The 21986-nt window shown below is 48.8% G+C and overlaps 2 protein-coding genes across 11 annotated transcripts in view; both read right to left on the reverse strand.

Moving 5' to 3' along the window:
• The window catches only part of LOC140897995 (C-type lectin domain family 2 member D), a 49202-nt gene extending 31231 nt beyond the window's left edge, over window positions 1-17971 (reverse strand). Inside the window, exons 1-3 of the mRNA XM_078848649.1 lie at window positions 17944-17971; window positions 16367-16554; window positions 15513-15616 (exon numbers count right to left, since the gene is read on the reverse strand). Coding sequence (XP_078704775.1) covers window positions 15513-15616; window positions 16367-16554; window positions 17944-17971 — 320 coding nt within the window. The remainder of the gene's footprint in view (window positions 1-15512; window positions 15617-16366; window positions 16555-17943) is intronic.
• LOC140898275 (uncharacterized) overlaps window positions 1-21986 on the reverse strand; it is a 2445793-nt gene that overhangs the window by 1507776 nt on the left and 916031 nt on the right. The window lies entirely within an intron of this gene.

The following is a 21986-nucleotide window of genomic DNA, read 5'->3' on the forward strand; positions in this document are numbered from 1 at the left end:
TATTTCACACCGATCTCTGCACCATTGCTGCACCCAGGGCCCACTGCGCTGGGAGAACCATTGAGGGCCTGACTCTGGGGGGTGGCTTTGCCAGGAGCTCTGTCCTCCAAGAATCGGCCCAGAGATGTCTGGAAACTAGGCCACGGTCTGAGATTGACCTGCTTATTCTGATACCTGTTGCTCCCAGGCTTCCCCCAGCTGCTCTTGGCCAGCGGATGCAGCTCTTTGTCCCCATCTAGTGGCCACATCCCAGCTTTTCGCTCCCTCTTGCTTTTCTGTCAGTGAGCTCAGCAGTAGGCAAGGCGCTGTAGAAGACACTGTGAGGGGAGGAGAATTAAATTCATGGAGGTGTTGCCGGCACCCAGTGCCAGAGGCGAACAACAGCAGGGGGGGTTTGTTACCCGGTATGCGTCACTTAATAATCACAACGGGGTGGAGAAGCAGAAAAGTTTATTTGCAGCTGCAAACAAGGTACAGGGGAATAGAATTTTAAATTTTGCACATTAGAGCAGGTCATTACACACACTTTTATATTCCTTAATGCGACTGCACTACACATTAGGTAATTAAAACTTTGCACAAATATTTTGCTTTTTTTATATGGTTTACAACAATGTTTATTTTTTGCAACTTTTAACAAGCATTTTTAGCAACTTAAACGACCAGCACATCTTGTTTGGCCTTGTAGCTGTTTTTTTTATTATTTTTAACTTGGCGTTAGCAAACTTTACACTATGAGGCATTATATGCGGCTGCTACATTGTTTTAAGAGCAAAAGAGCTTACTCAAACCAGCCAGGCCTGAATTTTATTAAGGGGGATTGAGAAGAAGCTCTTAGGGCTTTAGCAGGGAGACTTTTTTGACCTTTATGGCCTTTTATTTTTTTACTTTAACTAGTGGCCATGTCCTGGGGTTTTTAACATTTTTTTTTGAGACTATTTATTTTTATTGCTTGAGTTTTTTTATTTTTATTTACTTACTAGCGGGCTATGCATAAAATTAAGATTTTTAAAACTATGCAAAATAAGCATTTTTACCAGGACTATATATAACATAGTAAATATAACATGATTCATACAGGAAAAAAAACTTAAATAATAGGCTAAATACCTTATTTAGCTACAGGGAAAGGCTTCAACTAGAAAATAGAGAGCTTAGCTAATTTTCTCTGGTTTGCTGATGAATGCTCTTTGCTAGCTGCTTTAGGCGTTGGAAATCAGCTTTTACGGATGGCTCTGCATCTGTTATATTAAAGCAACACATGCTTGCAAACTCCTGGCATAGGTGACCATGGCGTAGAAGTAAATAGTCTACAGCCAGCCTGTTCTGTAGCATGCCCTGACGTACTTCCCCTAACTCATGTGAGAGTTGGGCCAGGACGGCTGAGGTTAAATTAATGGCCTTTGCCACTGTGCAGGCAAGGTGCTCTACTGCGTGGTAATTATGCACCACAAGCCCAGGGATACTAACGAAAGAAAAGGCCAGAGCTGCTGCCTTAGTCTCTGAGAATAAGGTTCTCTGAGAACGACGTTGCGTTCACTGCACTCTGGGCCAGTGCCAGCCAGGTATCTACGGGTACAATGCTTGAAACAGCAGTACCGGTTAGGCACATGGCTAAGAGGGGGAATAAAATATACTTTTTTATTTATTTTTTTGCTTTTTTGGTGGGCTGCTGTTTAAATAGTAATTTTAGTCTAAGATCTTCACTGGAGGGGGCTGAATGCACGGTCTACCTTTCAGCCGGGGGGCGGGAGGGGAGGGGGGGGGTTGACACGTCTTTCAGCTGGGTATAATGAATCTAATTCTTGTGTCCCTTGGCATTTGCTGCCGTGTGGGAGACCAACAGGACCCTTCCACTTTTTCTGGAGGGGCTCGTCTTTCCAGGTACGTACAAGCACTGAATCACCAGGCTGCAGGGAGTGGATGGGTGAGTCCAAGGGTAGAGGCTGGGAATCCTTAGCATACCTGTGAAGAGACAAAGAACAGCAGACAGGGAACACATATACTGAGAGAGAAACTTGTTTTTTAATTTTTACTTTTTTTTTTGACATAAGCGGTGTACTATTTATAGGCCGTGTTTTTTTAAACATAATTTTAAAGGGACTGAGCTTTAATTTACCCTTTGGGAGAGCACGGCTGCGGAGCAGAACTAGGGGCAGGGCATCAGGCCACAGTAGGGAGGCCTCCTGGCATACTTTCGAGAGATGTTGCTTAAGGGTCTGATTGATCCACTTCACTACCCCACTGGCTTGAGGTCTCCAGGGTGTATGGAGTTTTCAGGGAATCTGTACGGTGTCTGAGATGCTTTGGACGATTTTTGACGTGAAGTGTGTTTTATTGTCATTTTTTATTCACTGGGGAAGTCCAAAGGGAGGAATAATCTTTTTAACAAACTTGAGAGCCACTGTCCTGGCAGTGCAATTGAGACATGGAAAGGTTTCTGACCATCTGCTGAATCCATTTACTATGACAAGGAGATACTTGAACTTTTGGGTCCGGGGAAACTTAGCAAAGTCTATTTGCCACACCCGTCCGGGGCCTGGAGTGGGTTCCAGGGCCGCTGGTGGTACTGGGTGTCCTGATTGGGGGTTATTCTTTTGACAGACTAGGCATTTTGTTTGTACTTGGGCAGCTAGGGCTCCGAGTCTGGAGGTTATGAAGTACTTTTTTATTACTTGGATAAGTGCCTCCCTGCCAGCATGAGTGGTTTGATGTAATTTTTGTAATACTGGCAGAATTAGGCCCTTTGGTAAGAGGACTTTCCCTTCTGGGGAATGAAGCCCTCCTTTTCCTGGAGACCAAGTTTGTCAGCTAGCTGTTTCTCCTCCCCAGAATACTGAGGGGTCGGGAGCTTCCCCACTGATGGGATAAGGGCATGCATATAGGTGTTTTTAGTCTGAGGGAACAGCAGGGTGGCAGCATGCTTTGCCTCTTTATCTGCCCTGGCATTACCCCTGGTCACATCTTGATCCTCCCTCTGATGGGCCTTATAGTGTCCCACTGCCACTTCCAAAGGGAGTTGCACTGCCTCTAGAAGCCGGAGGATTTGGGGCCCGTACTTGACTGGGGAGCCTTGGGCTGTCAGCATTCCCCTCTGCTTCCACAGGCCAGCAGGAGCATGCAGCACCCCAAAAGCATATTTGGAATCAGTGAAAATATTGACCTGTTTTTTTTTTAACAGTTCGAGTGCACGGGTCAGGGCCACTAGCTCAGCCAACTGGGCAGAGGTCCCAGCGGGCAAACTTTCAGCTTCCACGGTGTCACTGAGGGTTACAATAGCATAACCCGCCGTTTTTTGCTCATTTATTACCACGCTGCTACTATCAGTGTACCACTCATAATCTGCATTTGGGAGGGGCACATCCTTCAAGTCCGGGCGGCTAGAATATTGGGCATCTATGATTTTTAAACAGTCATGTTTCTGTTTCTCAGTTTTTGGTAAGAGGGTGGCAGGGTTAAGGGATGGACAAGGCTGCAGCGTGACCTCAGGGTTCTCTAAGAGCTTTGCTTGGTATCTTGCCATACGCGCTTGTGTGAGCCAGAGGCCGCCCTTAACATCCAGTAAAGCGCGTACCATGTGTGGTGTAAAAACCTGTATTGTTCCCCCTAGTGTCAGTTTCTCTGCTTCTGCCAGGGTCAGGGCGGTGGCTGCCACTGCCCGCAGGCACGCTGGCCAGCCCTTGGCTACTTGGTCCAGTTATTTCGAAAAATATGCCACCGGACGTTTTCATGCTCCTAGCAGCTGTGTGAGTACTTCCAGGGCCACCTCCTTTCGTTCATGTACATACAACTGAAATGGCTTGGAGAGATCTGGCAGACCTAGAGCCGGGGCTTCCATTAGCTTGTTTTTTAGGATTTTAAATGCCCTGTCAGCCTCTGGGGTCCAATGAAAGGGGTCATGGTCTGCTCCTTTTACACAGTCGTACAGGGGTCTAGCCTATAGTTCAAACTCTGGGATTTATATTCTACAGAAGCCTGCCATCCCCAGAAATGCTCTGAGCCACTTGCGATTACTCGGGATAGGAACTTGGCATATGGCTTTTATTTTTTTATTTGAAAGCTGGCGTTCCCCCTGCTGTATGTAGAACCCGAGGTACTGTACCTGCGGGAGAGCAATCTGAGCCTTACTTCGTGCTACCCGATATCCTTGGAGTCCCACAAAATTCAGGAGACTAAAAAATCTATTTCTTCATTTCCCACCCGCATTTTTACTCGGGGTTCCGGGGGTAGGATGATCTGTTTCCCCTGACACCCTTATTTTTGTTTTTTTATCGCCATCATAGAGGTACTTCCCCTTTTCTTTTTGTTTGGGCACTTATTTTTTTAGTGTCCCTCTTGCCGACACAGGGCACACTGATTGCGCCCCAATCGTCTTTTTCGCGGGCCTGGACGTCCGTGGCCACGGCCCCCTTTTTTTTGTTTACTTTTCTTCGTGCCTGCCTGCACTGCCGCTACCATTAATTTTACTTGCTTTTTTTTTTTTTACTTCTTTTAAACTATGCACTTGATTTGCTGCTTCTAAAATCTGTGCCATGGTCATACTTATCAAATCCTCCTTTTTCTGTAGCTTTCTCTTAATGTCGGGGGCTGCCCTGCTTGTAAATAGTTTTTTAATAATTGCCTCAGTTTGTGGATTATTAGGATCTGCATTGGTATACTGTTGGATCGTGTTTCGAATGTGCTGCAAAAAAGCTCCAGGGCTTTCCTTTGGATCCTGCACTACCTTCTATGGTTTAGTTTAATTATTCTGTCTGACAGCTGCATGACGGAGTCTATACAGTAGCAGCTCCTTATAGAAGGTGTGGTGGGTCATAGCCTGATTGTCATTTGGGTCCCACCTAGGATTTTTTATAGGAACTTGATTATCTGGGATCGGGACATTGTTACGGTCTTGGTCATATCGCCTTTTCGCTTTTTTCCTTGCTTTAGCTATGACCTGTTCTTGTTTAACCTCAGTCAATAATGTTTGCTGAAGGACATTACAATCATCCCAGCCTGGCTTGTAGCTGCTAAGACATCCCTCAAAGACCGATACCAACTTGCTTGGGTTGATAGAAAATTCTCCATCCTGTGCTTTGAAAGCGGCCAGGTCCATAGGATTAAAAGATGCATGAGTATAGACCTGCATGGTAAGAGCTTGTCCTTTCTATTGCATTAGGGGCGATTTTAGTCGTGGTAAGTAACGGGTATAATCCAGCAGATGGAGCCTGAACCCCACTATGAGCTTCACTAAGAATCTTACTTTGAGCCTCGCTCTGTGTGGGTGTAGGGGCCGAAGGAGACACCGGATCTGCCATTACATTTGGGGTGGGGATCCGGGGACTGACATTAATTGCTACAGGGCCAATCGGGGTTAAATTACAGCATTGTAAAATATCAGTACGAGACTATAAGGTTATAAACAAGTAAGCATACGAATGCTTATTCTACTTCCCCGTTCGCTGACAGAACAGGAGTAACTGGAGGATTGTATTATGATTTAGTGATCCTCCGGGAGGCCACTGTTCTTGGTCCTCTAATTGGTACTGAGGACAGTCAACTGTACAAAATCGCTTTAATTTACCCTTAGTCATTGGATCTGATCCAAATATCTTCCAATTTACTAAAATACACTCTAGGGGCGTGCATCGTACCGTACCTCCCGTGCTCTGTTCCTGTCCGATACCTACAGGGTAACTGTGGGCGTCCCCAGGTTCCAACAGAGCATATAATCCGGATTTCAAAAGGTTCCTACCTTATCCAAGGGACCGGTTCCCCAACATCGCCCGCAGCTGCTCCTCCCCTATATCCAAGGAACAGGTTCCTCACCGTCTCCCACAGCTGCTTCTCCACTATGTGAGTGTCTTGCACCATCGTTCCCTCCGGGGTTGATCAAACTCCTTCTCCTCTGAGGCCCCCAATGAACTCACCGGTGTGTGCTGGGCGTCGGTTGTCGCTGCAATCCTCGACTTCCAGAAGGGATCTGGGCAAGGCTAAATTGCATCCTCGTCACCCCACGTTGGGACTCCAAAAGCTGTTGCCGGCACCCAGTGCCAGAGGCGAACAACAGCGGGGGGGGCGTTCGTTACCCAGTGTGCGTCACTCAATAATCACAACGGGGTGGGGAAGCAGAAAAGTTTATTTGCAGCTGCAAACAAGGTACAGGGAGAATAGAATCTCAAATCCTGCACATCAGAGCAGGTCATTACACACATTTATATTCCTCAATGCTACTGCACTACACATCAGCCAATCAAAACTTTGCACAAATACTCTGCCTTTCTTATATGGGTTAGGACAATGTTTATTTCCTGCAACCTCTAACAAGCATTCCTAGCAACTTAAAGAACCAGCACATCCTGTCTGGCCTTGTAGCTCTCTCTCCTATTATCTTTAACTTGGCGTCAGCAAACCTTACACTATGGGGCATTGTCTGCATCTGCAACATTGTTTTAAGAGCAAAAGAGCTTACTCAAACCAGCCAGGCCTGAATTCTATTAAGGGGGGTTGAGAAGAAGCCCTTAGGCCTTTAGCAGGGAGACCTCTTCGACCCTTATGGCCTTCCATCTCCTCAACTTAACTAGTGGCCATGCCCTGGGGTCTCCAACAGAGGTAAATGGAAAAGGGGATGTAACCAAAGGTAGATGGGGCCAGACTAACCTGAGCTCTTTCTTTGAGGTGAGAACTGGTTGTTTAGAGAAGGGAAATGCAGCAGATCTAATATACTTGGACTTCAGTAAAGCATTTGATACGGTATCACGTGGGAAATTCTTAGCTAAATTAGAGAAGACGGGGATCAGTACAAGAATTGTAAGGCGGGTAAGGAACCAATTAAAGGGGAGAAGTCTGGAAACTCAACTATGGGATCGGAGGGAGGTTCCTAATGGAGTTCTTCAAGGATCTGTTTTGGGATCCATCTTCATTAATCTCTTTATTAATGGTGTTAACCCAAAAAGTAGGAGAGTGATAACAAAACTTACTGATGATTAAAAAGCTGGGAAACATGGTCTGTCCAGAGGGGGTAGAATATTATACAGGAAGATCTGGATGACCTTGAAGACTGGAGTACCAGAAGAAGGATGACATTTAAAGGTACCAGGTGCAAAATCCTGCACTTAGGGTCTAATAAGAAGAATTTCTTCTTGATGCTGGGGCTCATCAGTTGGAGGCGACAGAGGAGGGGCGAGACCTTGATGTGTTGGTCGATTATACGGTGACTGAGCCACCCATGTGATGTGGCCATGAAAAAGGCAAATGTGATGCTAGGATACATCAGCTGAGGCACTTCCAGTCGAGACAGAGAAGTACGAAAGTACATGGCCCTGGAGAGCCCTCCTCTAGAATCCTGTGTATGATTCTGATCATTCGAGAAAGATGAATTCAGAGTGAAACAGGTACAGAGAAGAGTTCTCAGGATGATCAGGGAATGGAGGGCCTGTCTCACGAGAGAAGGCTGGGAGAGCTGGGCTGGTTTAGTCTAGCAAAACAAAGGCTGAGAGGGGATCTGATGGCTCTCCATAAATACATCGGGGTAAACACCAGGGAGGGTGGAGAGCTGTTCTAGCTAAAGGACAATGTAGGCCCAAGAACAAAGACGAATCAACTGGCCAAGGACAAGTTCAGGCTGGGAGATTAGAAAGTTTCTAACCATTTGAGGAGGGAGGTTCTGGAACAGCCTCCCAATAGGGGCAAACTTTATTAGTTGTAAGAGAGCATTGGACACATTTGAGTGTGACTGTATGAGAGGGTTGCTTGTGGGATGGGGGTGGACTGGGCAACCCTGAGGGTCTTGTCTGGTATATGTCTTATGGTCCCAAGTCTCTTGCTTCAGCTGGTCACATGCAGGGGTCAGGAAGAGATGTTCCTCGCCAGTGTATTCTGGGTTCGGCGGAGTGTGTGTAAGGTGGTTAAGGAACAGAAAGGAAGCCCTGCTGGAGCTGCGAATGGGTTTGGCTGGTGTGGGGTTGCAATTGGCGTGTTACTAATGAACGGTGAAGCCTTGAGTTATGGAGCTCACTCGAAGTGAGTGCCAAGGAAACCCGCACACCGCCCCGCTGTGTATCCTGTATCTGCCACAGAAGGAGTGAAGAGAATCAAGAGAGCTGTCTGGGGTGACCTAAGGCCAGAACCGCAGGGGGCTCTGGGGTGGCAAAGGAATATTGACAAAACTGGGCTAGCAGGGAGCTGCTGGTCGGGATGAGGGGCATGAGATCTTTGTCTACAGTGAAATGGTTGTCCAATTCGGTTCCTAGTTTGATGTTTTTGCCTTCATCCCTCCACCTGCATGAGCAGCACAAACCTCTGTGCACTTGGCCTCTAACCCAGCCGCAGGGCTCTGTGCTTGTAGATTTCAACCATGCTTCGTACTTTGCTGTGAATATCACATTGCAGCTGCCAATGGGAGATGCTGCCAGGGATTTCTATGGAGCAGCAGATAGCCCAAAAGCCAGGGCTCCGACGGAGCCCCAGGACGACCCTGACAGCAGCGACATGGAGGAGATGGAGGTGGAGGAGATGGGAGAATGGGAGAGCGAGGAGATGGATGTGGATTAGAACATCTCGGATTTGAGAAGTGCTGGGTGTGCATATGGCACCATACGATGCACCCACACGAGAGGGGCTTCCTCACCTCTCACTGTTTACAGAGCTAGGCATCTCAGGGGTTCTCTTATATATATTTTATTATTCCTTTCTTCTTTGCACTTACACACTTTGAGCAGATTTAGGAATGAATAAATGTTCCGTTTCCAGTGGTGCCAACAGCTCTGGGATTCGGACACGATACGGGAACAGTAGGGTAACGTGCATCAAATCTCTTCAATCCAGACAGCGTGATCAGCATGGGCAGCAGGTGTCATGGGGCTGTGGGCACGGAGGTTGCAGTGCCCCGGGGCTGGGGTCTCGCCCCCCGACCTCTGCCATCCAGTGCTGGGGCTGTGGGCTGTGGTGAGGGTGCTTTGGGCTCCTGCGGGGGAGAGGTAGGTAGAAGGGGAGGGAGGGGGGCAGAAGGGGAGTGGCGGGACCTCAGGCACAAGGGGAAGGGCCAAGGGCTACGCTTCCTGGGTGGCCAACTCACTGGCAGCCAGTGCTGATCGCAGAGTAGACAAATGATCCTCAGGCTTTGTGCTGACCAGGTCTAAGTCAGAGCAGCCTTGGGGCTGCTCTAATGTACATTCTGCTCCACATAGGCCCGGGTAAGCTGAGAATAGCTGTACTACAATGCCTTCTGGCCATGGGAAGCAGGGCAATTGAGGCCTTTCCACCAGCCAGGGAAGCCTCTATCTGCAGGTATCCTCTGAGGGTATTGACCCTGTGACATTGCACTTCATAAGCTTTATAAAAATGTTTAAGTGTGAATACGATGTAACTGGAATATGCTTTATGCAAAAGGTCTCTATAAGTTTTGTAATGAGACCTTACAAATCTACTGAGTGTGTTCATCCTATTTGGATGAATGTGTCATTCTTGTATCTGAAATTAGGAATATGAGATATCACTCTGAGGTCCTACTGTAGTTATGCAAAGTGTGGGCCATTAATGGTGGCTTAGAATCTTGATGGCTCCCATTAGCTAGGACAACTGACTGTAGATGGCTCTGTTCACCTGCAAGCCTTCACTGCATACCTGCGGGCCAGTCCTGAAAGAATGGAGGGGGGCTCACAGGACATGTGAACATGTCACATGATACTTGAATCCGTCTTTAACCTGGTGCTTTTCCATTTAGAAGGAGGAGTGGAAACCCAGAGAGACCGTGAGAGGATTCCCGCCTTGTGCCAAAGATATCAAAGGGAGTGGAACAGAACAAAGGGGGCTGCCAGTCATAAGAAATCCCCGAGTTACCACCTGAGCTGGAACAAGGCTGTACCAGGGGAAAGGATTGGTCCCAGACTGGAGGGAGTCCAGTCTGGGAAAGAAGCTTATTGGAACATCTCTCAGGGTGAGATTTATCAGTATTCCGTTTCTTAATGTATTAGGCTTCGACTTACGTGTTTTGTTTTATTTTTCCTGGTATCTTATTTGTTCTGTCTGTTATTACTTGAAACCATTTAAATCCTACTTTTTATATTTAATGAAATCACTTTTGTTTATTAATTAACCCAGAGTAAGTGATTAATACCTGGGGGAGCAAACAGCTGGGCATCTCTCCCTATCAGTGTTATAGAGGGTGGACAATTTGAGTTTACCCTGTATAAACTTTATACAGAGTAAAACGGATTTATTTGGGGTTTGGATCCCATTGGGAGCTAGTTGCTGGAGACAGGTGACCTGTTGAGCAGTTTTGGGTTAAAGTCTGCAGCGTTGGGGGTGTGGCCCAGACCTGGGTCTGTGTTTGCAGCTGGCAAGCATGTCTGGCTCAACAAGGCAGGGTTCTGGAGTCCCAAGCTGGAAGGGAAAATGGGCTCAGAGGCAAATTCAGCACGTCAGGTGACAGGGCATTGCAGGTGTTCTCCTCACCCTGGTCGAATGCCTTGTGTGGGTTGTACCTGGGGGGTGCAGGGGTGGAATGAGCCGGGGACGTCTGCCCGTTTGAGTGATCCATAGCAGGCATACGAGGCACTTTTGGGGGAGCCTTGTCCAGGCCTGCCATGGGTCAGCTCTCTCAAACCACCACCCCTGGCAGCGCAAGCCTGACCTTCCAGCCCCCTGCAGGCCTCGCTCTCTGTGTACAGGTTAGCAATCGACACTCCCAAAACCTCTGAGCGTCCCTCGGGAGTTCTCAGCCCGTTCCCCGGAGCACATGCAGAACTGTGACTCTAATCCCACAGGCGCAGTCCACAGCAGCTTGTAAGATTCAATTCAGGCCAACCACTCTATTGAGAACACAGCAATTAGATATACAGAAAACAGGAATGAGTTTATTATCAAAGAACAGAGATGCAAGCGAGAGTGAATAAATACTGGTAACACCCATTGTTTCATGTTCTGTGTGTATATAAATCTCCCCATTGTATTTTCCACTGAATGCATCCGATGAAGTGAGCTGGAGCTCACGAAAGCTTATGCTCAAATAAATTGGTTAGTCTCTAAGGTGCCACAAGTCCTCCTTTTCTTTTTGCAAATACTGGAAAGTAATGGTAACATAGGATTTTGTTTTCTAACACTTTCTAGAGCCGGGGTTCTCACAAATTTTTGGCAGCCTCAGAATGAGGCTCTGACAATACTTAACTAACTGTAGGAAAAACAAACAAATAAATTACATGTGCATATTTACATAGGGATTTTTTGCAGACTCAATAATAAATATAAGGTACAGTTGTGTCTTATCTTTACTGGACCTAAACACAGAACAAACCAGTGCTTTGCACAGTCTTGTCTTTTTTGTTGTTCTTTTGCTTTTTTGGTCAAAGGTGGACGGCTGTACAACAATTCTGAACTAAATTTAAAAATGCTTTACATAATAGAAAGGATAATGACTAATAACGAAAGAATGTATCTGCCAATATGTCCAAAGTTTCTTTCACACAAAAAAAACCATAGTCAACATAGCCCAGTAATAATAATGATAACAGTAACAACAAAATCTGAGCCGTTGCTGTTGTCTTTTCAGCTTGGTTTTTGCATCATTTAACAGCTTGCGCCTCTGAAGCTCACCGTAGTAATTTGGTTCAACTTCCCTTGCACAAGTGCTGAAGGGACGTTGCACGACATACATTTCAATTTGATGAATTTCTCTCTCACACTGCAACTTGTTCAGAAATGGAGTCAAATGGCTTCGGAAACACAGGAAACTGCCTTTCCCCCTGGTGCTGAAGTGTTTCTTTTTCTTTCTATGTTTTGCTTTTCTTAGCAGAAGGTCCCAGAGGAGCCACCTGCTGTCACATTCAAGGTCATTTTCTGGCACTAGATTACCTGAAATACTTTCTGATACCCAGTCACATTTATAACTCTTTCACCTCTCCCCCCCCAGCCCCATGAACAATCGCAACCTACCCAAACACCACGCAGTGAGATGGCCCATAGCCACTTACAGAGCTACAATAACAGGAGATGTAAACACAGTGGTTAGAGGTCTATAAAATCATGAGTAGTGCAGAGAAAGTGACTAAGGAAAAGCTATTTACTTGTTCCCATAACACAAGAATTAGGGGCCACCAAATGAAATTAATGGGCACCTGGTTTAAAACAAATAAAAGCAAGTTCTTCTTCACACAGCGCACAGTCAACCTCTGGAACTCCTTGCCTGAGGAGGTTGTGAAGGCTAGGACTATAACAGGGTTTAAAAGAGAACTGGATAAATTCATGGAAGTTAAGTCCATGAATGGCTATTAGCTAGGATGGGTAAGGAATGGTGTCCCTAGCCTCTGTTTGTCAGAGGGTGGAGATGGATGGCGGGAGACAGATCACTTGATCATTGCCTGTTAGGTTCACTCCCTCTGGGGCACCTGGCGTTGGCCGCTGTTGGCAGACAGGATACTGGGCTGGATGGACCTTTGCTCTGACCCAGTATGGCCGTTCTTATGTTCTTAGCCAAAGAATACACTTTGTGACTTGAAAGAAAACCACACCTATGTAGCTCAGCTCTGCCGGCATGGTACTATTTAAAAGGGAGCACGCATGAGGATTTATGGCATTTAGAAGACACCTTTAATACTTAACATCTGAGCGATTGTTGGGGCACTTTGGAGGCTCTTGTGGCTGCAAAACAATCAGCTGCTGGCTGCATTTGAGAAATGCTGTTCTGGAGTCTAAATGAACAAGGCCTTCCCTTAGCCACATGCTGGGGAAATGAGGTAAGACTCCTTCTCATGAGATCACTCCCTCTCAGCTGCAGAGAAAAGCTTGACAACGTAACCCTGAGTTTAAAAGGTTCAAAAGCAGATGGCACATACGGAGTTTAAACGAGACACACTTATTGCTTGAGGGCCCCACTGCCTGATTTTGAGATCTTGGCTTGTTCAAGTAGGTGTGAGTTGTATAAGTGTCACTTCTAGGAGTCTCATTTTGAGCCCCTTTCGAGTGCGGTCTCTTTTCCCATCTTTCAAGGTTTCTTCCCCACTTTGAACTCTAAGGTACAAATGTGGGGACCTGCATGAAAACCTCCTAAGCTTACTTTACCAGCTTAGGTTAAAACTTCCCCAAGGTACAAACTATTTGACCCTTGGACTTCCACTGCCACCACCAAACGTTTAACCGGCTTTCTGGGAAAGTGTTGTTTGGAAACGTCTTTCCCCCCAAAATCCTCCCCAAAACCTTGCACCCCACTTCCTGGGGAACGTTTGGTAAAAATCCTCACCAATTTGCATAGGTGACCACAGACCCAAGCCCTTGGATCTTAGAACAATGACAAAAGCATTCAGTTCTTGAAAAGAAACATTTTAATAGAAGAAACAGTAAAAAGAAAAGGATCACCTCTGTAAGATCAGGACCGTAAATACCTTACAGGGTAATTAGATTCAAAACATAGAGAATCCCTCTAGGCAAAACCTTAGGTTACAAAAAGACACACGGACAGGAATATTCATTCTATTCAGCTCAACATATTTTATCAGCCATTTAAAGAAATCATAAGCTAACGCATATCTAGCTAGATTACTTACTAAGTTCTAAGACTCCATTCCTGTTCTGTCCCTGGCAAAAGCCTCACCCAGACAGACACAGACCCCTTTGATGTTCTCCCTCTTTCCAGCTTTTGAAAGTATCTTGTCTCCTCATTGGTCATTTTGGTCAGGTGCCAGCGAGGTTATCCTAGCTTCTTAACCCTTTACAGGTGAAAGGATTTTTCCTCTGGCCAGGAGGGATTTTAAAGGTGTGTACCCTTCCCTTTATATTTATGACACCATCACATACATCTCAGGTTTGCTACAGATCCACCGTCTTCCCATGTAGCACCGTGAGCTGCTGACCCCTTTCTCGTCGTTCAGATACGCACAGTCACCTCCTCCTCTTAAGTGAAACCTGCCACACAGAAGCCAGGGAGCTGCAGTCAGGCAGAGGCTGGGCATTTCACACCAGTCCCAGCCAGGGGAGCCGTTCTCCACAGTGCAGGCCTGAGTGCGGAGCAGCTACTCTCCCAGCCCCTCAGGAGCAGAGCTCAGGACAGCGGGGGCTTTGCAGAACCGCTGACTGTTCCTGACCCTCTATGCTGAGCAGCCCACAGGGGTGCTGAAGAATGGACAGTCCCCAGCAGGACAGAGAGAATTTGTTAGACTGATTGTCAAAAGGGACCGGCCCTCTAACAAGAGGGGCAGACCATCACCAGAACCAGACGACTGAGCAGGAAAAGCGGGGGACAGGAAGGATCTCGCCTCCTTGAAACACATGGAGCAGAACCAAGATGACACTGAAAGAAGAAATTGCATTCAGGGGTTTCCTTCTCCGTTGATCTATAACTCTTGAGCTTTCCATTGGGCATGGGGGAAAAAGAGAGTGTTGAAGAAGTTCCTTTGTGAAAGCATGTGTTCCTTGTTTGTAACCCTCACGTAAGTCTCCCAGAGTTCATCTGGTGTGGAGGGTGGAGCTCTAGGGACAACATGCCTTTCGGGAGATTTGGGAGGGTTCAGCACTGGTTTTGGATCCTACAGCAGCTGATCTGCAGGGTCCCACATCCTAAGGAGCATACCAGACAGGGAGTCTGTACCCCAGGAGAATGCCACAGAGGCTCGAACTCAGGACAGTGTCTGGTAGCTCTTCAGACCCAGTGAGGCTGGAAGCAGGTGGGATCCAAAGGTTGGGTCCAATACAGCAGAATGGGGACTGTCCATTGGGGAGCCCTGACCCAGCGCCAAAAGAGCCTGATTTTTCAAAGTACTGAAGTAACCCAGACCAGAGAAGTGGGGGGGGTCTCCATCCCCCTCTAATGGCTGGCCTGCAAAAGAGCTTTATCAACCGGGGGGGAGTTTCAGTTAAAGAAGTGGATTCTTTCGCTCCTATGGCAGAGGCTCATGCTTCTACTGCTGAAGTCCCAGGGTTCAAGCAGCGCTGGTTTTGTGATCACACTTGGAGCCCACTGAAACCCATCGCGGGGTGTTGGGCAGCCATCACTACTGTACCCCGTTCCCGTGGGAGCCCCAGGCGTCCAGCACCTGTGAACCGCAGGCTCCTTTAACATCGGTGCCTTGTTGCGGATTCAGAGGCCTCACCAGCCAAGTCACTCAAACCTGCCGGCTGCAATCCCCAGCGGGACCTGCACCTGCCATGCAGTGCTCGGCATGCTGCCCTCTCTGGCAGCCACTGTTAACCTGAGCTCCCTGCTGCCTCCTTTCTCCAGGGGGGGTCAGACACCCCAGGGACCTTGCTGAAGAGGGCTGGGGGAGAACAGCGAGTGTCCCAGCTGAAATCCCAGCGCGCTGCGAGGGCATCTCTGGCTATGGCGGGCTCTGTCTCCGGCCCAGCACCGTACTGCGGGGAGGAGCCGAGAGTTCAGGGACACGCCGGCTCCCATCGGTCTCCGATACACGCAGGACGCGAACGGACCAGGGTCATGTCTGGTGGTTTCACTAGCACTGAATGGTGGATCTACCTGAGCTCAAACCGCTCAGACACCAGAATCCCCAAGCCCAGGGAATTAGTCCAGAGGGGTGAGAGAGACTCACAGGTGGTTGAATTTGGTGCCATTGGCCCATTTCCAGGGCTGACCCTGCTCCCTCCAGAGGCCGATCCAGTGGTCATAGACACCCTTATGGCGCAGCAGGAACGCCTTAAAGAAAGCTGAGGGACAGCAGGTATCATCCCCACCTCCCATGCTCCCCCCCACCGCCCCTCCAGGGCTCTGTGCTGCAGAGAATCCCAGTCACATATTGAAGGGTGCTCAGTTTATTTTCAGGGGGGATTTTCCCCTCCCTCTTGCAAAGCACAAGATCTCCCGGGCAGTCTTAACCCTCCCACCGCACACAGCAGCCCTACCCCAGTGCTCCCAGTCACCCACACCCCAAGTCCCCCTGAGCTGGGGGCAGCTGTTGGGTCTGAGCTCTCTGCAGAGATGTCTCTTCTCACAGAGCAGCCACCGCTCACCCCAGCAAGGCAGGAGGAGGGAGGGAGGCAAGCTGAAGTGGGAGGGGTCAATGTGAAAGGATCCCCTCCTCCCCCGCCTCCTCAGCTGGCTGCTCCTTTCCCATCCCCACAACAGGAGCACTGGCTGGGTTCTCAGTCCCACTCCAGCAGCCAGCAGGCCAGGAGATGCTTGAGCCAGCCCTGCCCTAGACAGAAGCTGTCTCCCTATTTGGGGAGGGGGGCAGCGGAGAATGGGCAATCCCTGTGATCACACACAGACAGTAGGGCCCTGGGCCCAGCCAGGGCTGGCGTTCAGCGGCTGGAAGTTCATTCACTCCGGCCTCCCAGCACGGGAGGGCTCACAGCTGCTCCTCACCCCACGGGGCAGAGCCCAGGTCCTGCTGCAGCAGCCATCCCTGTGCCCAGATTAGTGTCTGGCAACTCGAGAGTCTCTCACCGTTTCCTGCTCACTGTCGATCCCAGCCAGGGAGGCACCCGGGGCAGAGCAGCGGCTTCGGCTGTCGGTCCAGCTCCCTTCCGTCTCTGAGAAATAGTAGCATTTCCCTCGGTATCCCATCCAGCCGTCCGGGCACGAGGGGCTCGCAGGGGGGCACAGATCAGCTGATGAAAGCTGAGAGGTCAGCGCTGAGAATGAGACAGTCACATGGAGGGTAAGAATTGCAACGAGAATTGGGCATTTGAGTGGTACAAAAATTGGTCAACTGACCAGTCAAATCTGTCAAAGAGTGGTCAGATATTTTAAAATACCAATTTATCAGAATTGGTTACCTCCCGCCAGGAAGAAAAAAGAGCAAGACGTCATTGTCTCCAGTAGGTTTAGCTTTCGATAGATATGGATCTACCTAATTTTTTAAAAAATGTACTTCACTGAGTTATTTTAGCTCAGAAAAAAAAGGCAAAACAATGAAACCAAGTTCTGGAAAACACCAGTGAGGCTCCAAGACGCAATCCGAAAGGCAGGCTGCCTCCTACCCCCAGGGCTCTCGCTGGAGCATTTGACTGCGGCCAAACAGGCAGTCAATTGACCGGCTTGCCAAGCCCATTGGGACCCCCAGCTGGGGCTGGTCCACTGCAATCAGATGCAGGGGGACGGAGACGTTTGTCACTGTAAATTTGCCTGGCAAGAAGGATTCCAGGGACACTCGCAGCCTGGGAGGGACTGACACAGCTCAGAGCATTTCACCCCAGGCACAAGATCAACAGCTGGACGTTCAACCTCGCAACAAACAGCAGGTGAACAACTGAGAAGAATGTGGGAACTTTCACTCAGGGACATGAAAGCCACAAGGGGGCGCCAGAAACCACAGCCACGGGAAGTGACCTGTTGCACTGTGGGCCAGGAATGATGGAACTTAATTCACCTCCTACCTGCAGACTTTTCTCTCCCCAAACACAGCAGCAAGAAAGGCACTTTCTGGAAGCCCTCATGGCAGTGTAACCCTTTCAGAGCCATGAAAGAGCAGCAGTGGGGTCACCCATAAGTGACACCAAAGAGGATTTGAAAGGCCTGTCTAGTTGAGAGGAGTTGGACTCAAACCCCTCCAGATGTTTTCGAGCACGTCACTTTTGTTTGCACCACAGTAACTCGGTAGCTGGTTTTCAAGCCTTCCCATGTGGCTGGCGCTCAGCGAGGAACAGACACTCTAAGTTGGGAAGAGTTAGGAAACGTGGCAGCGGTGATCAGAAAGCGAGCATGTGTTCACCTCACTCACAAGGCATGTCTGACCCTGTAGATTTAACTGTCCAGTGCACGGTAGCCCACACCCCTGCCCTACTGAACTGAGCAGAGAAGTCAGTGACTAACAGTTGATGGCACAGGCTGTCTCCACCATCCATCTCCAGCTCAGATGCCACATGTTCTGCAGAGCTCCCTGCACCTGCAGGTGTGTAACCAACCCTAAGCTCACAGATTCCCACCTTACACAGCGAGAACCAATGCTGCCCATTGCAACAGCCTGCCATTACAGCACGGAGCTGGGATTCAGGGCGCATCTGTATCCGAGCAATCTGCACCAGTATAATCACAGTGTTGCAGTGACATCCGGGCAAGCACCTCCTGGAGATGCGCTGGAGCAGTGCGGCTCGCTCTGGTAACTTCCTGCAGCAAACTGCACCAAGGCAAGCTCCTTTGTGCACCAGTGCAGTGCGTCTGCTTTAGCGGTTTGCACCAATTCAACTACACGGACGTCATGACATCGGCACAGAGGATTCCTAATGCAGACAGACCTGGATTCAATCCCCTCTGCCAGCTGCTAAACCCTCCTGGGGCCCAGTGATCAGATCCCAGGGCAATAGAGAAATCCCACCCCCGACATTCCCCAGCACGCCCTGCCCCAGACAACGGGGGGATACAACAGGGTTCATGTTCACCGCAAACAGACGCCCTCTGCATGAGCACACGCTGTCTGGGCAGCCCGGGGGAGTGAATGGTGCTAAGGGACCCTTCCTGGCCAAGCTTAGCGATTGGGGGGTTTCCACACTGCGCTGGTGGAGGGGTCTTGACTTAATTCTATGGCTCATTTCAATAACACGGCAGCACCTGCCGCCCGGCCACAGGCATGACCTGAAGATCCAGGAAGGCCAAGCTGGTAACCTCAGAGTAACACAGGGAAGGCAAAGGGCTCAGGGTTGCACTGCATCCTGTCCCACTGGACACCCTGGTCAGGGACTGCTTCATGGCGCGTGGCAAAGGTGACTTGGGTCCAAAGTGCTCAGAGATGGGCTGGGGGGGCTAATGTCAGTCAGATCGTCCTGACACAGAGAGTGCCCAGGTGCAGGGGTCTGGGAGGAAGATCCCCCAGGAATCCTCTGCCCCAGGGGCAGAAGCCGGACAGGCCGGGAGGAGAGAGTGAGTGTGGCAGGTCACGGGAGAATGGGATGCGCGGAGATCGTAGATGGAGGGGAAGGGAGCGGGGCGGAAGCTGGGAACTCACCTGCCAGAGCAATGATGGCAGCAATCAACGCAGACCATACAACTATCACTGCAACCACAACTCTACAGGTTGGACTTTTCTTGCAGTTCCAAGGAGGGTCTGAAACAGAAAGACCCGTCAGGCAGGGCTGGGAGTACACGTCTCACTGACAGCACCGGGGCTGGAGCTGCCCTGGAACATGCACCGTTCTTGTCTAGTTTTTGTAAAGCTCTCCAACACCACTTTCTACAAACCATTACCCTCTGATCCCACTGAGGGTTTCCAAAAGTTAGTGCCTGTCTCACCCACCGCAACCTGCAAGGTCTCATGCCAGCAAAGGGAAGCTGCTCCCAGATCTGGAGCTGCATTCGCATGTCCTGAGGGCTGTCCTGCACCATGGTCACCACGGGCAGGTAGGTCATCAACCTCCATCTCTGTCCCAGCTGCAGGATGGCCTCTGGTTCCTGCTCCCTCAGGCACCTGGAGATACTGAAAAAGGGGTGGGGTTGGCAGAGCAGGAGAACACCCCATGAGGTTAAGAAATGGCAGTGAGAGCCTTTTCCCTCCCTGGGAGATTATGGTGTCCCTCTGTGGGGACTCCCTTCCTGGCAGATGCTAGTGAGCTATTGAAAGAGCTCAGCCTGTTTAGATTATAAAAAAGATTGGGTGGTGACATCATAGAAGTGTTGAAGTGACTTCATGGAGAGAAAATATTGGGTATTAAAGGGCTCATTAATCTATCAGAGAAAAGCATAACAAGACCCAGTGGCTGGAAACTCAAAAGAGACCAATTCGTATTAGAAAGAGGGCACACATATTCAACAGTGAGGACGAATCACCAAAGGAAGAAACTAGAAAGGGAAGTGGTGGGAATTCCCCACCTCTTGATGTCTTCTAATGAAGACTAGATGCCTTTCTGGAACGTGTGTAGTCAAAAATTAGCTCCTATGCTCTACAGAAAGCATGTGATATGCAGGGGGTCAGATGACACGCTCTAATGGTCTCTTCTGTCCATAAAGTCTGCTAATTGATGAAAAATGAGCCTAGCATGGGGAGAAGCCTCTGATGTTTTACTGTGTTCGGCTTGAGCCCACAATGAACGCTCATTGAGAGGGGTGATCTAGGGGAAGCAGCTCAAACATCCAATGTGGCTGGACAGGGGCAGGACATCAGCACTGCAGGGGAGGGGTGGGTGTGGCAGTGACATCACAAGGGCCTTTGGCAGGACCTCAGCCTATTGGACAAAGGTGGTAGGGAGGCGATGACCTCACAGAGAGATCTTGACATCAGCCAGGCAGGACAGGGGTGCAGGACAGGGGCCACCTCGGAGATCCCTGTGGCTTTGCTTCAGCACGTCTCCTTCTCGAGGTCTCTCCTAGAGGACTGAGAGAGCATTCACTTTCACATTCGTGAGCGCAAGGAGGACCCTCTTCGGAGTTTTCTCCTTTTCTTTTAGTGGTTTTGCTCGAAAACAGACGTCCCTGTATAGAAGGTAAGAGCCTCGGAGAGGTTTGGAACCTGTTCAGTCTGATCCATCAGGTGTCGGCTGATTTTTAGGAATGGAAAACACTAGATTGCGGGGGCAGCATTTTATTTCCGACCTAAGACTTTGTCCCTTAGAATTACTGGGGACATTGGGGTTTCTCCTTTTTGTTTTCCCTTTTCCTGTCTCTCCCTCCTTTCTCGTCTTCTCTTGCATCTTTGTCCTTTTCCCCTGCTTTCCTTTCACCACCAGGACCTGTCTGTGCGTGTGGAGTTGGGGACGGAGGGGGGGAGGGGGGGTTGCACTCCAACTCTCATTGCGGGAGGCCCTCCCAAAGACATGTGGCTGGAATAGTGCTCTAAGAGTGACTCCCTCCGGTGGTGACCCGGGACATCTGGTGAGAACTCTCAGCTTTCTGCTTCTCAGAGTCTCAATGCTGATTGGGGGAGTTTGGGGCTATTGTGAGGGAGGAGGCTCAGGTCCTTGTGACCCTCTTTTAAGACCAAGGAAATAGGGCGTAACCAAACATGTATTTGATTGCTCTTGCCGCTTTTCTCCATTCATTGTCTTGGAGTAATTCACGATTCTCTCTCTAATGGGCTAGTTCTTCTAAAATACTTACTAAAGAATTAGGTTTTAATAAAGCCAAATGCAACCCCATACCTCCAGTAACAAAGGAGTCAGGCGGCACCCTACAGAATTGGGGACAATCCGCTGGAAAGCAGTGACCCTGAAAAGGATTTTGGGGTCATAGTGGACAAGCTGTTCAACAGGAGCTGTCAATGTGAAACTGTGTTAAAAAAGGTTAAAGCCATTCTTGGCTGGATAGAGTAGTGAGGATGGAAAGGGAAGTGAAAGAGCATTGGTGAGACTGATGTTGGAATGTTGAATCCAGTTCTTGTGTCCACATTTTGAATATTATGTTAAAACAATTGGAGAGGGTGCAGAAAAGATTCATAACTGAGTGATGGGGATGATGCCCTATTATGAGACATTGAAAAAGCTCAATCTGCTTAGTATATACAAGAGAAGAATGAGAAGTGAGTTGCTTGACTTCATGGAGAGAAAATGTTGAGTATAAAAGGGCTCTTTTATGTCTCAGAGAAAGGCATGACAAAACCCCATGGATGGAAGCAGAAATCAGAAAAAGGATAATGACAATAAGACCCAGATTTGTAAGAGGGTGGTGTTAGGGGGTGTCAAGGTTCCTCCCCCACTCTGAACTCTAGGGTACAGATGTGGGGACCTGCATGAAAAACCTCCTAAGCTTATCTTTACCAGCTTAGTTCAAAACTTCCCCAAGGTAACAAATATTACCCCCGTTATCCTTGGAATGGCCGCTACCACCACCAAACTAATACTGGTTACTGGGGAAGAGCTGTTTGGACGCGTCCTTCCCCCCAAAATACTTCCCAAAACCTTGCACCCTACTTCCTGGACAAGGTTTGGTAAAAAGCCTCACCAATTCGCCTAGGTGACTACAGACCCAGACCCTTGGATCTTAAGAACAATGAACAATCCTCCCAACACTTGCACTCCCCCTTTCCTGGGAAATGTTGGATAAAAAGCCTCACCAATTTGCATAGGTGACCACAGACCCAAACCCTTGGATCTGAGAACAATGAAAAAGCATTCAGTGTTTTACAAGAAGACTTTTAATA

This window comes from Lepidochelys kempii, chromosome 14 (genome assembly GCF_965140285.1).
Source record: "Lepidochelys kempii isolate rLepKem1 chromosome 14, rLepKem1.hap1, whole genome shotgun sequence".
NCBI classification, from domain to species: Eukaryota; Metazoa; Chordata; order Testudines; family Cheloniidae; genus Lepidochelys; species Lepidochelys kempii.